Here is a 17493-nt window from a genome sequence, read left to right as displayed (position 1 = left end):
CAGGTCTGAGCTAGTGGCCTTTTGCAGTGTTTCCTGGGTTTTGTCCCAAGCTCATTCACAGCAGGGCTTTTCTCACTTGGGGCTTCCTCCCACCCGGGGGATTGGTGTAGACGGTCCTTCACCCGCCTTGATGGTTCTGCAGAGAGAAGACCGAGGGTTTTCAGGAAGGTGTGGAGGTCCCCAAACATCTGAACCGGTCTGGTAGGCTATGATTCTCTTGTCAAAATGACCCTTGTTTATATTTGTCTTGGCTCCAGGAGGACATAAGTTTCAACCTTAGATGGGCTGAATGGCAGAGAATTTGATGTCAGAGTGATTGTGGAGGTGTGGGCAGGATAAAGGTAGCAACAAGGGAGAGGGGGAGCCCTCCCCATCCTGAGTTCCAAGGAGCAGGGAGGACATTGGCTCCCAGGGGTAGCTGGATCTGGGAGGGAGGGTAGCCTGAGTGGGGTGGGCAGGGCACAGATCCCCACCTCCTCTCTTCTCACCCTCCGTTCTCCTGCCAGTGCCTCCCGATGGCCAAACTCCACTGGAAGCAGAGGGCAAGAGGCCATCAAGGTCAGCTCCAGGCACTGGGAGGGGTTGTGAATGGAGAATGACTAGCACGTCTTTGATTCTGTGTGTTTCAAAGTCAGACAGACCTGAGTTCAAATTCCGACTCTGCCATTTAGTGAATTGTTTCAATGCCCCCCAGACTCAGTTTCCTTCTCTGTAAAATGGGATGATAATCCCTACCTCCTGAGCTGTTGTGAGATTCAGTGTAAGAATGTGTGCCTGCCTGATAGTCTGTAAGTATGATGCCTTGGAGGCATCAGCAGGTGACAGGCACTGCTGGGTCGATTTTACAGAAGAGGAAGTCAAGCTGCAGAGAAAGGGAAGTGGTGTCCTCAGGGCTGTGTGTAAGTGCCACAGGGCAGAGCTGGGAAAGAGATGTGGCCCGGTGACTCCCAAGGTCCAGGCTTTGTCTCTTGGACGCTCATCCTGTAATTGCTTTCAGTCGCTGCTTTCAGGCTCTCGGAAACCACTGGCTCAGATACCCACTGCGTGCTCCAAGTTGGGCTGATGAAAATGTGCCAGAGTCATTAAGTTATCAGTGGGGAAGGCAGCCGCTTCTCCCTGGCAGGAAGGATTCTGCTGTCTGCTGCAGCCGGCTTTGTTCCCACAAACTGCCCCTGATTGTTCCTCCCTCCTCCCCCTTCTCCGCTTCCTCCCGCATCCTCATAAGGGGTGAGTGGTGTAGGGTTGCAGTGGGGTGGCAGAGGTGTGTTGTAAATATTCTGGGGTGGCACTGAAGGTATTCATAACTCCAGACAGGAGGTCCTGCCTGGCGAATGCAGCTCTGGATTGGGAAGTGGGCAAGCACTAATTCTGCAGCTTGACAGATGGATCTGCCCCAGGGGGAAGGAGAGAGGGGAAGGCAAGCTGGACCTTCCTCATTGTCACAGCCGTTCCTCTCCACGTGCGTGGCGCCTGGAACACACAATCCAGGTGCGTGCTGCCAAGGTGAAAAGAAGGACCTGAGGTTGTGCACAGGCTTGTGCCTGGTCCCAGGGGTGATGGCTTCAGGGGCGCATGATGCCAAGGAGCTTGCCCTGGGGAGGGAGCCTGGAGTGGGAGGATGGGGGCGCAGCCCTCTCTGAACGCTTCAGCTGTCTTGGGGCTCAGTCTGATTCTGCACAAGAGTGGGGAGTGAGATTGCTGACATGATAAAGGGATAGCAGATGGTTCTAATACTTTATTTTCAGAATGTATCTTTCCCAACATTCTTTTCCTTGCAACTCCATCACCCCAGACTTCAGAGGACAAACTACTAGTCCTCCCCACCCCCTTCCCTTTAGGGTTTATTCCCTTTGCGGATCCACAGTGTTGACAATAGCAGCTGACGATGGCTGAGGCTTACTGTGAGCCCTGTACTATTTTCAATGTATTCTCTCTCTTTTTTCTTTAACATCCTTATTGGGGTATAATTGCTTTACAATGGTGTTAGTTTCTGCTGTATAACAAAGTGAATCAGCTATACATATACATATGTTCCCATATCTCTTCCCTCTTGCGTCTCCCTCCCTCCCACCCTCCCTATCCCACCCCTCTAGGTGGTCACAAAGCACCTAGCTGATCTCCCTGTGCTATGCGGCTGCTTCCCACTAGCTATCTACCTTACGTTTGGTAGTGTGTATATGTCCATGCCTCTCTCTCACTTTGTCACAGCTTACCCTTCCCCCTCCCCGTGTCCTCATGTCCATTCTCTACATCTGCGTCTTTATTCCTGTCCTGCCCCTAGGTTCTTCAGAACCTTTTTTTTTTTTTAGATTCCATATATATGTGTTAGCATACAGTATTTGTTTTTCTCTTTCTGACTTACTTCACTCTGTATGACAGACTCTAGGTCCATCCACCTCACTACAGATAACTCAATTTTGTTTCTTTTTATGGCTGAGTAATATTCCATTGTATATATGTGCCACATCTTCTTTATCCACTCATCTGTTGATGGACACCTAGGTTGCTTCCATGTCCTGGCTATTGTAAATAGAGCTGCAGTGAACATTGTGGTACATGACTATTTTTGAATTATGGTTTTCTCAGGGTATATGCCCAGCAATGGGATTGCTGGGTCATATGGTAATTCTATTTTTAGTTTTTTAAGGAACCTCCATACTGTTCTCCATAGTGGCTGTATCAATTTACATTCCCACCAACAGTGCAAGAGTGTTCCCTTTTCTCCACACCCTCTCCAGCATTTATTGTTTCTAGATTTTTTGATGATGGCCATTCTGACCGGTATGAGATGATATCTTATTGTAGTTTTGATTTGCATTTCTGTAATGATTAATGATGTTGAGCATTCTTTCATGTGTTTGTTGGCAATCTGTATATCTTCTTTGGAGAAATGTCTATTTAGGTCTTCTGCCCATTTTTGGATTGGGTTGTTTGTTTTTTTGTTATTGAGCTGCATGAGCTGCTTGTAAATTTTGGAGATTAATCCTTTGTCAGTTGCTTCATTTGCAAATATTTTCTCCCATTCTGAGGGTTGTCTTTTGGTCTTGTTTATGGTTTCTTTTGCTGTGCAAAAGCTTTGAAGTTTCATTAGGTCCCATTTGTTTATTTTCATTTTTATTTCCATTTCTCTAGGAGGTGGGTCAGAAAGGATCTTGCTGTGATTTATGTCATAGAGTGTTCTGCCTATGTTTTCCTCTAAGAGTTTGATAGTGTCTGGCCTTACATTTAGGTCTTTAATCCATTTTGAGCTTATTTTTGTGTATGGTGTTAGGGAGTGTTCTAATCTCATACTTTTACATGTACCTGTCCAGTTTTCCCAGCACCACTTATATGTATTCTCTCACATAGCCTTACAACTGTGCAGTAGGTGTGCTGTCATGATCATCCCCGTTTTCCAGAGAGGATGCTGAGGCACAGAGAGATTTAGCTACTCACCCAAGGTCACAGTCAGTCAGCAACAGAGCTGGGATTTGAACCCAGGCAGTTCGGATCTAGCCTACCCACGCATCAATACAGAGCCTGCCTCTCTGAAGGGAGGGTCGACCCAGAAGAAGGGCCAGAGCTGTTGGTGGCACTAAAATGACCACTGCTGAGTGGCTAACCCCTCTGGCCAGGCTTCCTAGTTACTTCAGAGGGAAATTTTGCCCTCGACTAGAGCTGGCTGGGTCCTGCATTCACTGTGGCAGCTCTTACACGATTAAGGTGGCTGTTTGGAATAACTTAGTCCCAGATCTCCACCCGCTGCCCCAAATGGTTTCCAAGGCCAGATGCATAATGTACAGGGCCCAGTGCAAAATGCAAATGAGGGCCCCTTTGTTTAGTAGTATTAAAAGTGTCAAGATGGCAAGAGCAAGGCTTTAAACTAAGTGTGGGACCCTTCCGAACCCAGGACCCTGTCTGAATGTACAGGTCACACGTCTACGAAGCTGGCTCACAAGTGTTCAGAGTGGCAGGGAGATGTGATGAAATACATATAGAAGGTGAGACAGTGCTAGATTTTCCTTCTCTTCCAAACCAGTCAAAGCAGGATTTCCAAGGCGTTTCTCTTCATCACAATGTAGCAGTCTGACCCAGATGCTCTTCAACCAAAATAAATCTTAGAAATCTCTCGTCCCTAGGATGAAGTCATTTGAGGGACTGGGACTTGGGTCAGCAGCTTTGTTTTGAGGCCAGGCATCTTGCTCCATGAACTCCAATCTCTCCTAAACCTGCCTCTCAAACTCCCCTCCCTCCTGCCTCCTTCCCTTTAGCCTACGAGCCTGATCAAGACCTGTTCTGTTAAAGGACAATCCCCACTCAGACTCCCTGGACTCTGCAGTCCCATCTGTCCACCAGCTGACTCCTTCCCCTTCCACAGCCATGCTGGAAGGAATGGTCCTTCGGCCCCATCACCACTTCCTCATTCCCCAAAGCATCCTGGCTTCCTGTAGCCTTGCGTCATCCTACTCGAGGCTGTGGATTCTCTGCTCACTCAGGTGACCTGCTAATTGCCAAGCCCAGTGCTGTCTTCTGAGTCCCCAGCCTTCTCGGCCCTTCTGGGGCATCTGACGTTATCCTGGCTCTGCCTCTGTAAAATGGGGATGCGCGTGGCTGTGAGCTGATTTACTTGAAGCGCCAGAACAGGCCTGGCACATGGTACATGCTCAGTAGCTGTTAGCAGGGGCCGTGACCGGTGGTGTCATCGTTTCTGTCACCTGGAAGCCCTGCTCCTCTGGCCTATGTTGCTCAGTCCTTTGTGAGTGTTTCTTAAAAATTTTAAATCGGTTTCTCTTTCTTCACCAGACTCTTTAAGATACCGGTGTTTTCTGAGTTCTGTCCTGTGCCCACCTTTCTTCTTTCTCTCCTCCTTCTCTCCTGGCACTTTTCTCTCCATATCCATCACTTCCACTGCCACCTGGCAACTCCAACATCCACATCTCTTTCCCAAGCACCAGGTGTATAAGCCAACCCCAGACTGAGCTCATTCCCTTCCTTCTTTAAATCTGATTTTCCTCCTACGTGCTTCCACCCAGTTGCCCAAGTCAGAAACGTAGGGATTATTATTGATTCCCTTAGCTGACATCGAGTGCAGGCCCCAAGCTCATCACTGGGGCTGCAACAGTGTGCAAACACACAGGCCCTGCCATGCTTGCTGCTGGTGGGAGAGACACATATTGATACACGACTAGTCCTGGGAAGGTAACACACCAGTGTCCTAATTGTGATTGGAAAGACTCGAGAACTGAAGGATTGTGAAGCGTTGATCAGGCAAAGTGGGGCTGCGGGACATTCTGGGCAGAGGGAAGAGCTTGTGCAAAGGCTCTGTGGTGGACGGAAAAATGTTTAAGAAACGAAAGGGCCAGTGGGCAGGAGGGCTGGGAAGGAGGCAGAGGTGGCTTCGGGTGAGGCTGGGGGGCTGGATGGGGGCTGGATGGCGCGTGGCCAGGAAGGCCGAGTTCGTGGAAGTCATTTTGCGCTCCTCCTTTCTGCTGACTCCCACCCGCTCCCCCTTCTGCCAGGTTCTCTCTAACCTCTCTCCTACCCCAAAGTCCTCATTGTTCACACACGGAAAATTAAAGGAGCCTATTGCCGCCTCCAAATCCATCTTCTGCACTGTAACCTTAACCAGTATTTCTAAAATGTAATCTGATGAGGTCGGTCCTCAGAATGCACACAGTCCTCCCCCACTTCCCACTGTCAGGATAAAGTCCTGCCCACCTTCCTCTCCTGAGTCCCCCTCACACCCACCCCGATGCCCCCTTCCCAGTGGCTTTACCGAATATCCTGCAGTTCCCCAAAGGTGCTGGCGGGACGTGCTTTGGTGCCCGCATGCCCTCCTCCTTTGTCTGCCTGGTGATGTCCTGCTCTCTCACAAGCTGCAGCTCATCCACCTGCTCTGGGAAGCCATCCTCGCACCCCACTTAAGCCCGTGAGCTGGCCCCTCCTCTTTGCGGGGCACAGGCTCGCATTGGTGCATTTATCCCACCTCCCTCCTTGCTAGTTGATGTGTATATCTCCTCTGCTAGACTTCGGACTCCTGGAGGGAGGGGACTGGGACTCATTTGTCTTTGTCCTCCGGTGCCTCAAGGCTGGGTACACATTAGGTGTTTAATAAATGTTTCCTTGAAGACCTGGTGATGAAGGAATGACATGATATAAGCAGGTGGTGAAAAATGAAGCTCCACCTGGAAAGCTCTTCATACAGGGATTGTGGTTAAGGGCTCTGGCTTCCAGGGCCACCGTGGGCTGTCCGCTTCTGTTTCCTCTAATAACTGAACACAGGTCTCAGGGCTGCCTCCTGCTGCCCCCTCCTGCCACCTCCATCCATCCAGAAGGGCAGGCGCATGCAGGGCGGGCAGAGTTAAGCCTCAATATATTCAATCTTCTAGCAGAGTGGTTCTCAAACTGTAGTGTGTATCGGAATCACCCGCAGGCCCTGTTAAAACACAGATTGCCTGGCCCTACCCCGAGACTTTCCGCTTCGGTAGGTCCGGGGTGGAGCCCAAGAAACTGCATCTCTAACAACTTCCCAGGTGATGCAGATGGGGCTGGTCTGGTGACTACTCTTTGAGAATCTCTCTTCTAGCAAAAGGATCTGCTCTAAAACTTTCTATGGTATTGGGGAAGGAGATATGGGAAGCTTTTTGCTTGGGTTTGGTTTTGTAGGTTTTAAGAACTATTAGTGTGAGATTAATGTGGATAGATGGAGCCGATTCTACACACTTACCTCCTCCCCCATCTCCTCGCTTTCCTACAAAACGTTTCTGTGTTCACTCATCAACTATTCAATGGGTATGTTTTGAAGGTGTAAAATGTGCATGGCAGCACGGCAGGTGGAGTTGTTGACATCAAGATGAAATCGACATGACACTGTCCTTAAGAGAGGTCCTCCAGTGCAGTCATAACTATAATTCAAGGAGGTCAAAGAAGAAATGCCTACTCGGGTGGGTAGTGAGTTCCCCATCGGTGGAGTTGTTCCAGGAGGGCATCTAGAGTGTTCGTGGGAATAAAACAATTTGATAGTCAGTTAGACCAGGATCTTAAAATCCTGGAATTCTGTGATTAAGGAAGACAGTGGTAATTGACACAACAAAATGAAACAAATAAAATACTGTGGAGTGTGCAGTAGGGAGATCTGCAGAGGCAGCTGAGGCTTCCCCATATAAATACTGACATTATTGGCCTTATTTTTAATAAACATTTATTCCTCACCAGCAATATTCCTTGTAATGAAATGAATTTATATCCAGTGACCCCATAATTTGCTGTTTATTGACCTTAGATCATTTAAAAGTTAAATAGAAAAAGTCACAAGCAGGCCCACGGTGTGCCTCAGGGGTCTCCTTAGGTCCCACTTCCTAAGCCAAATGGAATTGAGTTGTGTAGTGACATGTTATTATTATTATTTTTTGCAATATTTACGAGAGAGAGAGAGAGGGGGAGAGAGAGGGAGAGAGGAGCCAATTGTAGGACTTGAATTTATAGTCACTAGGTCACCAGCTTGGTCACCAACTTGATCACCAACTTGAATTTCAGACTCTCACCTTCTTAAGAAAGTCCAGCCAATTCCCAGATTCCATAGGAGAGGTAAGGGTCAAAGTCCCTCTTTCAAGGAGGGTACAGCACTTAAGATGTGGTAGACCACACTGAAGCCCCTTGCCCCTCACTACTGTTTATTGAGCATCTATTAGGTGTTGGGTACTGAGTGAGATACTTTACAAATATTATTTATAATCCCTCAAGGTAAGTAATACCATCATCATTTTCAGATTTAAAAAAAGGCACAGGGCTTCCCTGGTGGCACAGTGGTTGAGAATCTGCCTGCCAATGCAGGGGACACGGGTTTGAGCCCTGATCTGGGAAGATCCCACATGCCGCGGAGCAACTAGACCTGTGAGCCACAACTACTGAGCCTGCACGTCTGGAGACTGTGCTCCGCAGCAAGAGAGGCCGCGACAGTGAGAGGCCCGCGCACTGCGATGAAGAGTGGCCCCCACTCGCCGCAACTAGAGAAAGCCCTTGCACAGAAACGAAGACTCAACACAGCCAAAAATAAATAAATAAATATATTTAAAAAAAAAAAAAGGCGCAAAGAGATTATGTATCTTGTCCAATTTCACACAGAACTCCTTAATTTATTTTTGGAAGTCAGCACAACTATGCAATTGAAAATCATGGTAAAAGGCCCAAAATTATTTATCTATCTCAAGTCTGAGTATTAGATGCAAAATGCAAAATTAGAAAGTAGAATGCAGCAGTATATCAAATAGATAATACACCCTGACCAAATGGAGTACATTCTAGGAATGCGAGAATGGCTCAATAGTAGGAAGCATTAGGAAATCAACATAATTCACCATATCAGCAAACTAAAACAGAGTCATGTACTAGTAGATGCTGAAAGGACAGCTGGTAAAATTCTCCTGTAATAAAACTCTAACTCAGGAATAAGAAGAACTACTTAAACTTGATAAAGACTAAAAACTAGCTACATATATCATTCTAAACAGTGAACCACTAAATCCCATTTCACTACAATTGGAAAAGCTTGCTTTTGCTATTTTAAAATATTGTCTTGGTGATTCTTACAAATGAATTAAGCTAAGAAGATACAATAGTTTACATATACATGAGAAAGAAGAGATGACATTATCCATTTTTGCCAATGGTTATAATACCTGAAAAACCTAAGAGAATCTTGTAAGAAAGGAAACCCCACCAGAAATAATAAGGGTAGGGGGTAAGAGGGGTGGGTAACAGCTCTTCTCTATACTGTGGAGGTCATGCAGCTGGTCAACTTTGGCACCTGGAAGTGGGATTTGAACCCATGTCTGATGAGGAACTCTGTACTCTTTCCACCTTGGGAAGTGTTTACACTCACTGCTATAACCCAGTCATGTGGAGCGAGAGTCTCTTAAAGATGGCAACCTCAGCTACTCCAGCAGATCCGGTGGGGTTTGCTCTGCTGGGGAGAGGTGGGGACGAGATGAGAGGGTTGGCATGAGATTTTTCCTGGAAGACCCTTGTGGCTTCTGCTACCAGCAGTGCCATCCCTCCACGGGCTGAGATATTGGGCTCTGTGACAGGGAGGGTGGTGGCAGTGGCCTAGTCTTAGCCATTTGGGTACTGAGCAGCCGACCAAGGGAGCTGCCCCTTTCTTCTTCTTGGGTCCAAGAAATCATATTTGTGTTGCTTGTTGCCCTTGTCTCCTACTGTCCACCTGAGAGGTAGTGCCTGCTAGGACACGTTTTTAGAGATTCGGGGTATCAGAGGCTTCCCGGGCCATCAAGGGCACAAGCTCTTGGTTGCGACATCTACCAAGGATGCCTCAGATTCATAGTTTTAATGGTGGAAGTGGAATGTGTTTTTCTGGCACAGAATCACTGGGTGATAGATCAAAAATATGATCCGTATAAAGCTTTTGTACTTCATACAGAGTCAACCACAGGGTGGTGGAAGGAGTACTGCACAGGAATCCAGGAGACCGGGGTTCCAGTGGCTCTGCCACAGCCAGCTGTGTGTTCCCAGGCAAATCACTTAAGCTTGCTGGGCCTCGCTTGCTTCATCTGTGCCATGGGGTTTTGGACTAAATAGACTCCCAGTGCCTTTTAACTTCAAAGTTATAATGAGTGTCACCCTTACCAAAGTTATAATACTTATCACCCGTACCACTGTTCTAAGTGCTTTGCATAGAGATTAACTCATCATAACAACCGAAGAGCTAAGTACTACTATTATGCTTATTTTCCCTCTGAAGAAACTGAGGCACATAGAGTGCAAGTGACTTTCCCAGGGTCTCACAGCTAGGAAATGATGGTGCTCTTACACAGTTCAACTTCCGTCTTCTATGGTTTTTCTTTACCTGGGTTCTTTTCTTTACTTGTTGCAGCGGTGCTGGTGCTGGGGTGAGGGTCGGGGGGTGTTGGGAGTGGGAGACACTTTTTTGGGGAAACCCAGCTCTGGGGTGGATGGATGGGAGTCACTGCCTGGGAGAATGATGGCCGTGGCTGCAGAGATTGCTAACATTTGCGTTTTCCCTTCCTTTCCTCTTTTCCTCTCTAGTCTGCGGCAAGCGCTATAAAAACCGGCCGGGACTCAGTTACCACTACGCTCACACCCACCTGGCCAGCGAGGAGGGGGATGAGGCCCAAGACCAGGAGACCCGGTCCCCACCCAACCACAGAAACGAGAACCACAGACGTGAGTTCCCAGTTGTTGGGTTGGGGGAGTGATGAGGTGGGTGGGCAGGGCTATGGAGCATTCCTTTTTGTTCACCTCGGGCATCTTCTGGTGGCACCTGTAGATTGGTCTCAAGGACCTGTGGTGAGTTGGCTATTTCAGCACAGCCACAGATGCCCCGTGGGTCAGCTGAGCCTGAAGCTTAGAGTGAGCTGGGCAGGGGTGGCACACCCAGCTCTGTTCCCAGAGGATGGGAGGTAAGTGTTAAGGCGGAAGAGAAACATCCTTACCTGGCCATTGTCAAATGCCAGACCTGCTACTCTTTTCCCTCAGTTCCAGAAGATCCATTCACAGCTGCTAACCTGAGGTGGGCAAAGCTGTGGGGTGTGTCAGTTCAGGCAGACATTCCAAATGTCTCCTTGGCCACCAAGGGACATAGAATATTCTTGCTTCACTGTCTCAGCTCTTATAGGGTCACACTTTTGGTAAGGGCTCTCCTGCCTTAGAAATATGGCCCTGGAGCCTCCATGCTCTTCACTTGAGCACTCAGTCAGCAAACATGACCTGGGTATACTTGTCACTTGGGATGTTGGGCTCTGAAGACCCAAAATAATCCTGAAGATTTGTGTTTCCATTTCTATTCTTTCCTTCCTTCCTCAGCTTCCAGTTATGAATTAGCGAGTCACAAAGGGTTTAGCATTCACCATGTGACTTCCCTCTACAACATTCCTTATGGTTTCTGGGCCACCTCCAAATCAGAATGGGAAGGGATAATGGGATCTTTAGGGCTTGCTTCAAGATGTGGGTCATTCTAGGATCATGGGGTGAAGAATAACTGTGGACATGGCACGTGTTTGTTGTTTTTTTTTTAACATGTTTATTGGAGTATAATTGCTTTACAATGGTGTGTTAGTTTCTGCTGTGTAACAAAGTGAATCAGCTACACGTATACATATATTCCCATATACCCTCCCTCTTGCATCTGCCTCCCACCCTCCCTATCCCACGCCTCTAGGTGGTCACAAAGCACTAAGCTGATCTCCCTGTGCTATGTGGCTGCTTCCCAATAGCTATCTGTTTTACGTTTGGTAGTGTATATATGTCCATGCCACTCTCTCACTTCATCCCAGCTTATCCTGCCCCCTCCCCATGTCCTCAAGTCCATACTCTATGTCTGTGTCTTTATTTCTGTCCTGCCCCTAGGTTCTTCAGAACCTTTTTTTTTTTTTTTTAGATTCCATATATATGTGTTAGCATATGGTATTTGTTTTTCCCTTTCTGACTTACTTCACTCTGTATGACTGACTCTAGTTCTATCCACCTCATTACAAATAACTCAATTTAGTTGCTTTTTATGGCTGAGTAATATTCCACTGTATATATGTGCCACATCTTCTTTATCCATTCATCTGTTGATGGACACTTAGGTTGCTTCCATGTCCTGGCTATTGTAAATTGTGCTGCAATGAACATATTGGTACATGACTCTTTTTGAATTATGGTTTGCTCAGGGTATATGCCCAGTAGTGGGATTGCTGGGTCATATGGTAGTTCTAGTTTTAGTTTTTTAAGGAACCTCCATACTGTTCTCCATAGTGGCTGTATCAATTTACATTCCCACCAACAGTGTAAGAGGGTTCCCTTTTCTCCACACCCTCTCCAGCATTTATTGTTTCTAGATTTTTTGATGCTGGCCATCCTGACAGGTGTGAGGTGATACTTCATTGTAGTTTTGATTTGCATTTCTCTAATGATTAGTGATGTTGAGCATTCTTTCATGTGTTTGTTGGCAATCTGTATATCTTCTTTGCAGAAATGTCTGTTTAGGTCTTCTGCCCATTTTTGGATTGGGTTATTTGTTTTTTGGACATTGAGCTGCATGAGCTGCTTGTATATTTTGGACATTAATCCTTTGTCAGTTGCTTCGTTTGCAAATATTTTCTTCCATTCTGAGGGTTGTCTTTTGGTCTTGTTTATGGTTTCATTTGCTGTGCAAGAGCTTTTAAGTTTCATTAGGTCCCATTTGTTTATTTTCATTTTTATTTCCATTTCTCTAGGAGGTGGGTCCAAAATGATCTTGCTGTGGTTTATGTCATAGAGTGTTCTGCCTATGTTTTCCTCTAAGAGTTTGATACTGTCTGGCCTTACATTTAGGTCTTTAATCCATTTGTTTTTGTGTGTGGTGTTAGGGAGTGTTCTAATTTCATTCTTGTACATGTAGCTGTCCAGTTTTCCCAGGACCGCTTATTGAAGAGGCTGTCTTTTCTCCATTGTATATTCTTGCCTCCTTTATCAAAGATAAGGTGACCATATGTGGGTTTATCTCTGGGCTTTCTATCCTGTTCCATTGATTTATAATTCTGTTTTTGTGCCAGTACCATACTGTCTTGATTACTGTCGCTTTGTAATATAGTCTGAAGTCAGGGAGCCTGCTTCCTCCAGCTCCATTTTTCTTTCTCAGGATTGCTTTGGCTATTCGGGGTCTTTTGTGCTTCCATACAAATTGTGAAATTTTTTGTTCTGTTTCTGTGAAAAATGCCATTGGTAGTTTGATAGGGATTGTATTGAATCTGTAGATTGCTTTGGGTCATTTTCACAATGTTGGTTCTTCCCATCCAAGAACATGGTATATCTCTCCATCTGTTTGTATCATCTTTAATTTCTTTCATCAGTGTCTTATAGTTTTCTGCATACAGGTCTTTTGTCTCCTTACTAGGCTTATTCCTAGGTATTTTATTCTTTTTTTTGCAATGGTAAGTGGGAGTGTTTCCTTAATTTCTCTTTCACATTTTTCATCATTAGTGTATAGGAATGCAAGAGATTTCTGTGCATTAATTTTGTATCCTGCTACTTTACCAAATTAATTGATTAGCTCTAGTAGTTTTCTGGTAGCCTCTTTAGGATTCTCTATGTATAGTATCATGTCATCTGCAAACAGCGACAGCTTTACTTCTTCTTTCGCGATTTGGATTCCTTTTATTTCTTTTCCTTCTCTGGTTGCTGTGGCTAAAACTTCCAAAACTATGTTGAATAATAGTGGTGAGAGTGGGCAGCCTTGTCTTGTTCCTGATCTTAGAGGAAATGGTTTCAGATTTTCACCATTGAGAACAATGTTGGCTGTGGGTTTGTCATATATAACCTTTATTATGTTGAGGTAAATTCCCTCTATGCCTACCTTCTGAAGGGTTTTTATCATAAATCGGTGTTGAATTTTGTCAAAAGCTTTTTCTGCATCTGTTGAGATGATCACATGGTTTTTATTCTTCAATTTGTTAATATGGTTTATCACATTGATTGATTTGTGTATATTGAAGAATCCTTGCATTCCTGGGATAAACCCCACTTGATCATGGTGTATGATCCTTTTAATGTGCTGTTGGATTCTGTTTGCTAGTATTTTGTTGAGGATTTTTGCATCTATGTTCATCAGAGATATTGGCCTGTAGTTTTCTTTCTTTGTGACATCTTTGTCTGGTTTTGGTATCAGGGTGACGGTGGCCTCATAGAATGAGTTTGGGAGTGTTCCTCTCTCTGCTATATTTTGGAAGAGTTTGAGAAGGATAGGTGTTAGCTCTTCTCTAAATGTTTGATAGAATTCGCCTGTGAAGCCATCTGATCCTGGGCTTTTGTTTGTTGGAAGATTTTTAATCACAGTCTCAATTTCAGTTCTTGTGATTGGTCTGTTCATATTTGCTATTTCTTCCTTGTTCAGCCTTGGAAGGTTGTGCTTTTCTAAGAATTTGTCCATTTCTTCCAGGTTGTCCATTTTATTGGCATATAGTTGCTTGTAATAATCTCTCATGATCCTTTGTATTTCTGCAGTGTCAGTTGTTACTTCTCCTTTTTCATTTCTAATTATTTTGATTTGAGTCTTCTCCCTTTTTTTCTGATGAGACTGGCTAATGGTTTATCAATTTTGCTTATCTTCTCAAAGAACCAGCTTTTAGTTTTATTGATCTTTGCTATCGTTTCCTTCATTTCTTTTTCAATTATTTCTGATCTGATCTTTATGATTTTTTTCCTTCTGCTAACTTTGGGGTTTTTTGTTCTTCTTTCTCTAATTGCTTTAGGTGTAAGGTTAGGTTGTTTAGTTGAGATGTTTCTTGTTTCTTGAGGTAGGATTGTATTGCTATAAACTCCCCTTTTAGAACTGCTTTTGCTGCATCCCATAGGTGTTGGGTCATCGTGTTTTCATTGTCATTTGTTTCTAGGTATTTTTTTGATTTCCTCTTTGATTTCTTCAGTGATCTCTTGGTTATTTAGTAGTGTATTGTTTAGCCTCCATGTGTTTGTATTTTTTACAGGTTTTTTCCTGTAATTGATATCTAGTCTTATAGTGTTGTGGTTGGAAAAGATACTTGACATGATTTCAATTTTCTTAAATTTACCAAACCTTGATTTGTGGCCCAAGGTATGATTTATCCTGGAGAATGTTCCTTCAGCACTTGAGAAGAAAGTGTATTCTATTGTTTTTGGGTGGAATGTCCTATAAATATCAATTAAGTCCATCTTGTTTAATGTGTCATTTAAAGCTTGTATTTCCTTATTTATTTTCATTTTGGATGACCTGTCCATTGGTGAAAGTGGAGTGTTAAAGTCCCCTACTATGATTGTGTTACTGTTGATTTCCCCTTTTATGGCTGTTAGTCTTTGCCTTATGTATTGAGTTGCTCCTGTGTTGGGTGCATAAATATTTACAATTGTTATATCTTCTTCTTGGATTGAGCCCTTGATCATTATGTAGTGTCCTTCTTTGTCTCTTGTAATAGTCTTTATTTTAAAATCTATTCTCTCTGATATGAAAATTGCTACTCCAGGTTTCTTTTGATTTTCATTTGCATGGAATATCTTTTTCCATCCCCTCACTTTCAGTTTGTATGTGTCCCCATGTCTGAAGTGGATCTCTTGTAGGCAGCATATATATGAGTCTTGTTTTTGTATCCATTCAGCCAGTCTATGTCTTTTGGTTGGGGCATTTAATCCATTTACATTTAAGGTAATTATCGATATGTATGTTCCTATTACCATTTTCTTAATTGTTTTGGGTTTGTTATTGTAGGTCTTTTCCTTCTCTTGTATTTCCTGCCTAGAGAAGTTCCTTTAGCATTTGTGGTAAAGCTGGTTTGGTGGTGCTGAATTCTCTTAGCTTTTGCTTGTCTGTAAAGTTTTTAATTTCTCCATCAAATCTGAATGAGATCCTTGCTGGGTAGAGTAATCTTGTTTGTAGTTTTTCCCCTTTCACCACTTTAAGTATGTCCTGCCACTCCCTTCTGGCTTGCAGAGTTTCTGCTGAAAGATCAGCTGTTAAGCTCATGGGATTCCCTTGTATATTATTTGTTGTTTTTCCCTTGCTGCTTTTAATATTTTTTCTTTGTATTTAATTTTTGATAGTTTGATTAATATGTGTCTTGGCGTGTTTCTCCTTGGATTTATCCTGTATGGGACTCTCTGTGCTCCCTGGACTTGATTGACTATTTCCTTTCCCATATTAGGGAAGTTTTCAACGATAATCTCTTCAAATATTTTCTCAGTGTCCTTTTTTTTTCTCTTCTTCTTCTTCTGGGACCCCTATAATTCGAATGTTGGTGCATTTAATGTTGTCCCAGAGGTCTCTGAGACTGTCCTAAATTCTTTTCATCCTTTTATTTTTATTCTGCTCTGCGGTAGTTATTTCCACTATTTCATCTTCCAGGTCACTTATCCATTCTTCTGGCTCAGTTATTCTGCTATTGATTCCTTCCAGAGAATTTTTAATTTCATTTTTTGTGTTGTTCATCATTGTTTGTTTGCTCTTTAGTTCTTTTAGGTCCTTGTTAAACGTTTCTTGTGTTTTCTCCATTGTACTTCCAAGATTTTGGATCATCTTTACTATCATTACTTTGAATCCTTTTTCAGGTAGACTGCCTATTTCCTCTTCATTTGTTTGGTCTGGTGGGTTTTTACCTTGCTCCTTCATCTGCCGTGTATTTCTCTGTCCTCTCATTTTCCTTAACTTACTGTGTTTGAGGTCTCCTTTTCACAGGCTGCAGGTTCGTAGTTCCCATTGTTTTTGGTGTCTGCCCCCAGTGGGTAATGTTGGTTCAGTGGGTTGTGTAGGCTTCCTGGTGGAGGGGACTGGTGCCTGTGTTCTGATGGATGAGGCTGGATCTTGCCTTTCTGGTGGTAGGACCGCATCCAGTAGTGTGTTTTGGGGTGTCTGTGAACCTATTATGATTTTAGGCAGCCTCTCTGCTAATGGGTGGGGTTGTGTTCCTGTCTTGCTAGTTGTTTGGCATGGGGTGTCCAGCAGTGGATCTTGCTGGTCGTTGAGTGGAGGTGGGTCTTAGCATTGAGCTGGAGTTCTCCGAGAGTGCTCTCGCTGACTGATATTACGAGGGGCTGGGAGGTCTCTGGTGGACCAATGTCCTGAACTCGGCTCTGCCACCTCAGAGGCTCAGGCCTGACACCTGGCCGGAGTACCAAGACCCTGTCAGCCACATGCTGGGTCATCCTGGAGAAGATGGACTGAAGCCAGGAGAAAGCTAGAGGATGGGAGACCTGTCAGAAGGCTTGTTTGATGAAATCAGGCCCAGGGTGGTGACATTCTTTACCCAGGCTCTACTCGTGAAGGGGAAAGGGGTGCCTCGGAAGCCGAGCATATGCTTTCACAGCCGAGGCACATGTGAGCGTGGATTCATGCCATGTGTTTTTAATTTTGCTCAAAGGATTTTGTGGTAGATGCTCTTAAATTGAACAATTCAGTGTAATTAAAGGGATCAGACCTTTAATAATGTTTAGACTCTAGGGTTTGAGGGTGATTCCTGTGCATTTCAGTCAATCAGCTCAATTAGCTGATGTCAGTTGGCTGCCTTCACCAAATATTTGAAACAATGAACACACCTTGGCCAAAACCTTTCTTTGGATTAGTGTGGGTTTTCCCCTAATCCCCACCCCAACTTTCCCCCTGTAGCATTGCCTCCTGTCTTAGTTTCCTTGGCTGCTATAACAAAATACCAAAGACTGGCTGGCTTAAAGAATAGAAATTTGGGGGCTTCCCTGGTGGCGCAGTGGTTGAGAGTCTGCCTGCCGATGCAGGGGACATGGGTTCGTGCCCTGATACGGGAAGATCTCACATGCCGCGGAGCGGCTGGGCCTGTGAACCATGGCCGCTGAGCCTGCGCGTCTGGAGCCTGTGCTCCGCAATGGGAGAGGCCACAATAGTGAGAGGCACGTGTACGGCAAAAAAAAAAAAAGAATAGAAATTTGTTTTCTCACAGTTCTGGAGGCTGGAAGTCCCAGATCAATGTGCCATCAGGGTTAGTTTCCTCAGGGGCCTCTCTCCTTGGCTTGCAGGCG

At 44.8% G+C, this 17493-nt stretch overlaps 1 protein-coding gene across 4 annotated transcripts in view; it reads left to right on the top strand.

Moving 5' to 3' along the window:
* The window catches only part of DPF3 (double PHD fingers 3), a 244290-nt gene that overhangs the window by 165065 nt on the left and 61732 nt on the right, over positions 1-17493 (top strand). For all 4 annotated transcript variants that reach the window (XM_029237680.1, XM_029237679.1, XM_029237681.1 and 1 more), the window contains exon 7: positions 10042-10179. In XM_029237680.1, the coding sequence (XP_029093513.1) occupies positions 10042-10179 (138 nt within the window). The remainder of the gene's footprint in view (positions 1-10041; positions 10180-17493) is intronic.

The sequence above is a fragment of the Monodon monoceros genome, unplaced genomic scaffold (assembly GCF_005190385.1).
Source record: "Monodon monoceros isolate NGI ecotype Baffin Bay Population unplaced genomic scaffold, NGI_Narwhal_1 Super_Scaffold_21, whole genome shotgun sequence".
Taxonomy (NCBI): Eukaryota; Metazoa; Chordata; class Mammalia; order Artiodactyla; family Monodontidae; genus Monodon; species Monodon monoceros.
The sequence above is the reverse complement of the archived record's forward strand: the minus strand, read 5'-3'. Positions and strand labels throughout refer to the sequence as shown.